Source organism: Habropoda laboriosa, unplaced genomic scaffold, assembly GCF_001263275.1.
Source record: "Habropoda laboriosa isolate 0110345459 unplaced genomic scaffold, ASM126327v1 scaffold14, whole genome shotgun sequence".
In the NCBI taxonomy this organism is placed as follows: Eukaryota; Metazoa; Arthropoda; class Insecta; order Hymenoptera; family Apidae; genus Habropoda; species Habropoda laboriosa.
In genome coordinates this window covers 180,126-183,230 of record NW_017100137.1, presented here as the reverse complement: position 1 = coordinate 183,230, position 3,105 = coordinate 180,126, and the positions used below count along the sequence as shown (strand labels likewise).

The 3,105-nt window shown below is 42.0% G+C and overlaps 1 protein-coding gene across 1 annotated transcript in view; it reads right to left on the bottom strand.

Annotated features, from left to right (window-relative positions):
- Positions 1-2,822, bottom strand: part of LOC108579571 (icarapin-like) — an 88,955-nt gene extending 86,133 nt beyond the window's left edge. Inside the window, exon 1 of the mRNA XM_017943147.1 lies at positions 2,564-2,822. Within this exon, the coding sequence (XP_017798636.1) occupies positions 2,564-2,630 (67 nt within the window). The 5' untranslated portion in view covers positions 2,631-2,822. The remainder of the gene's footprint in view (positions 1-2,563) is intronic.
- Between the last annotated feature and the right edge of the window lie 283 nt (positions 2,823-3,105).

Below are 3,105 nucleotides of genomic sequence, written 5' to 3'. Positions count from 1 at the left end.
CGATTTTCGCGATACACTCGAATTGCACCGGTTTCTTCTTTCACCAAAAATACCGCGAAATTTCAACGCGCGCCATTTTCTCCCAGCTTTCCGCCACAGAGTGAGAATATTCACAAAGAAACGTGAAATCGCGGATGACGTAAAGAAGATCTCTTAAAACGCACAGACTAAGCCGCTAGTTTCACAGAATTCACACATCGTCCGTTTTAATCTTCTCCGATAATCTTACATTCACCGAATACGAGTTTCTTCGTTACAGAAATAAATGTTTTTATTCCAATCTTTATACTTGTGTATCTTTCAATTTTTTTTAAATAAAAACGTCTATTTGGACTGTCTTCGAGATGTAGGTAATTTTCTCCGTGGTATAATTTAAATATAAAGTAAAAAAAGAAGAATGAAAAAGGATGTCGCAACGAACAAATAGCCGGGAGGAACACGAAGTCACGATCGACGCTCGGAATACGTATCGCGGAGTAATCGGCTTAAAAAAGAAACGAGGACTGACGGTTCCCGCGCGAGAACGATAGCTGTTTATGTTAATCGCCCGTTTCAATTAAATTTCCAGGCTATTTTAATTTCAAAGGAAGCTACGTACACGTTCGTAAAAGTCGATTTGCAGTCCGCGAATTTGATCTCCTTCGTGTTTTTGTTTAACCTTCTACAACAACAACGCAGTCCAAGTCGAAATTTATATTTATTCTCAGAAGTGTATTACATTGAACTTTAGCCGGGTTCGACGGCGAAGTTTATCGTCTACTGACGAGTTACGCTGAGTTTACGGATTATGGTGTTATAGTAATCTATTTAATAATCAAGCTGGTGTAGGACAAATATTTAGTTACGTAAAGTGTGCAATTTCTGTCGTTTCGCAAAATATCCGGGGTATTTTTTAATTTTTATATTGATTAACGGAGAACAGATAAAGCAAATGTGCAATATTCTGAGAAAAAGTTGCACGATATATGGAACGTTGTAAATAACGTTGAAGTATTGTAATTTACAGAACATCGCAGCAGAGTAAATCTAAATTGGCAACTGTTAAAAATACTCGATCGAACAGTCTCTGGTCTAATAATAAACATTGTCATTTGAACAATGTGACTCTCTAAATATAATACATTCAGCAGCGTATTTTTCCCATTTACAACACTTTCTTCCCAGTCGAACAATTAAAATTTAACGTTAAAATAAAGATTACACTTTGAAAAAATGATAAAATTAAGTATACGCGAGAGAAAAATACGTTGGTTAAGATTTAAGGCGCACAACTTTAATTTATACGCCGTATCAAGACACGCATGCGAATTATACCGCAGTGGATATAATAAAGCAGACATATGCCAATTGGCAATATTCCCGGCTCGCCCTCTACCAACGTAGAGGAAGAGGAAGCTGGTATTTGTACACACACGGCCGTCTCGCATACAACTTTTCGCATAAAACTGCATAAAACAACGGCGGGTCGGCGTGGCTCTTGATTTGCGAAGTTTTATAACAGAATGGTACTGTTCCGGCAGGAAAATGACCAGTATGAGAAAAGTTAAGTCCATTTACAAATATACACGCGCCTACATATTCCGGGAACAGAAGATTAATTGAGTTGAAGACGCAGAAAATTCTCGAAACCGTGTTATATACACACGTATAAGTCTATCCTCTTCTAACGCGCTTCGACGTTGCCTGACTCTCTCTGTCCTCGTCTATCTCTATTATTCCAAGGTTTCGAGAAGCTTCTTGAAGAGGTTACAGGCAATAAATATCGAATATCGAACGCGTCACTGGCAGGCAAGAAAAACAGTATGTATCTTTCAAACTGATACCACAATGACTCTGTTTTGATCTCTTACGAAGAAGAAACGAACGTAACGTTTGTTTTGAATTTCGAGCCAGCCAGATTGTTATGATGAGTCACACTCGACACCCGAACCGGTTCGTCCCGCGAGCTATTTTTAGTGAATATTCTCCGCGACTTATATATTTCTATCGACCATTACGAACTTTGCATCGAGGATTTGAATATTTACGAATTTAAAGCTTCCACTATTTTAACGAAGAATGAAAATTGCAATCTAAAAATCGAAACGTTCTGTACACATGCGACACACATGTGTGATTAGCGAACGTGACTTTTCGACCACCCTATACCCTTGCCTATATACACACATATATACCTCGCCCCCGCGCGTACGCCGAGCACGCATGCTCCTTTCGCTCGAAACAGCATTTATTCAGTTGTCACGCGACAAGATCACGAATATGACCTTAGCAATTGCCAAGGAATTCTATCGAGCGTTCCGGCTCTTTGTGCACTTGTTCCCTACTCTTGCGAAATTAACGGATGGGTCGAAAGCTACTACGGAGAAAAACTAATTTCAAAGGGAGCCTCGAAAGGCAAACAACGCAACGAGCGAACGTCGAACGTGACCGATCCATCTGTCGGTGTAATTAGCCCCGACAAATTAACCCTTCATATATGTATACGTCTCTCGTATCGAATTTTTCTCCTTGTACCAGAGAAAATACATCGGTTAGCCGTGTAACACAGGACAAGTGTACTCACCGGGGAAGCTGTGCGTGCATGCGACGAAACACGCCGCGACGAGTAGAACGCCACCGAAGGTTTTCATTCTGTCTCTCTCTCTCTCTCTGTTTTTCTTGCGTCGAGTCGGAAAGCCGCTCTGGTAAGCCTCTGCGACGATGATTCGATTAGTACTGACGGGTTCGGGCTCTTGCGAACAGGACTGTCACAGAACTCGCGAGGGGATCAAGGTCACTCACGGAACCAGCTCACTGAAACTCGCTGACGCTTTGCACTACGACTTTTGTCTCGCGCCACTCTATATGTGATCGTTCGCCCGCCGTTCGGCCAATCAGCGCGCTCCTCGACCTGCTCACGTGACGTACCGCTCACGTGACCATACGGCGCGCTGCTTGACTCATGGCGTAGTCTTTCCCGGTATTGCCAATCTTTCTCTGTCCCTCGTGTAGCGCCGCCGCGGCGTTTAACAGCAGCGGAAATACAGTCGTTATCATTGTCCTTTTCGACGATGAATTTCATACAAAATTGCATAATGGCGTTCGTTGATACTGTAATAATAGGGA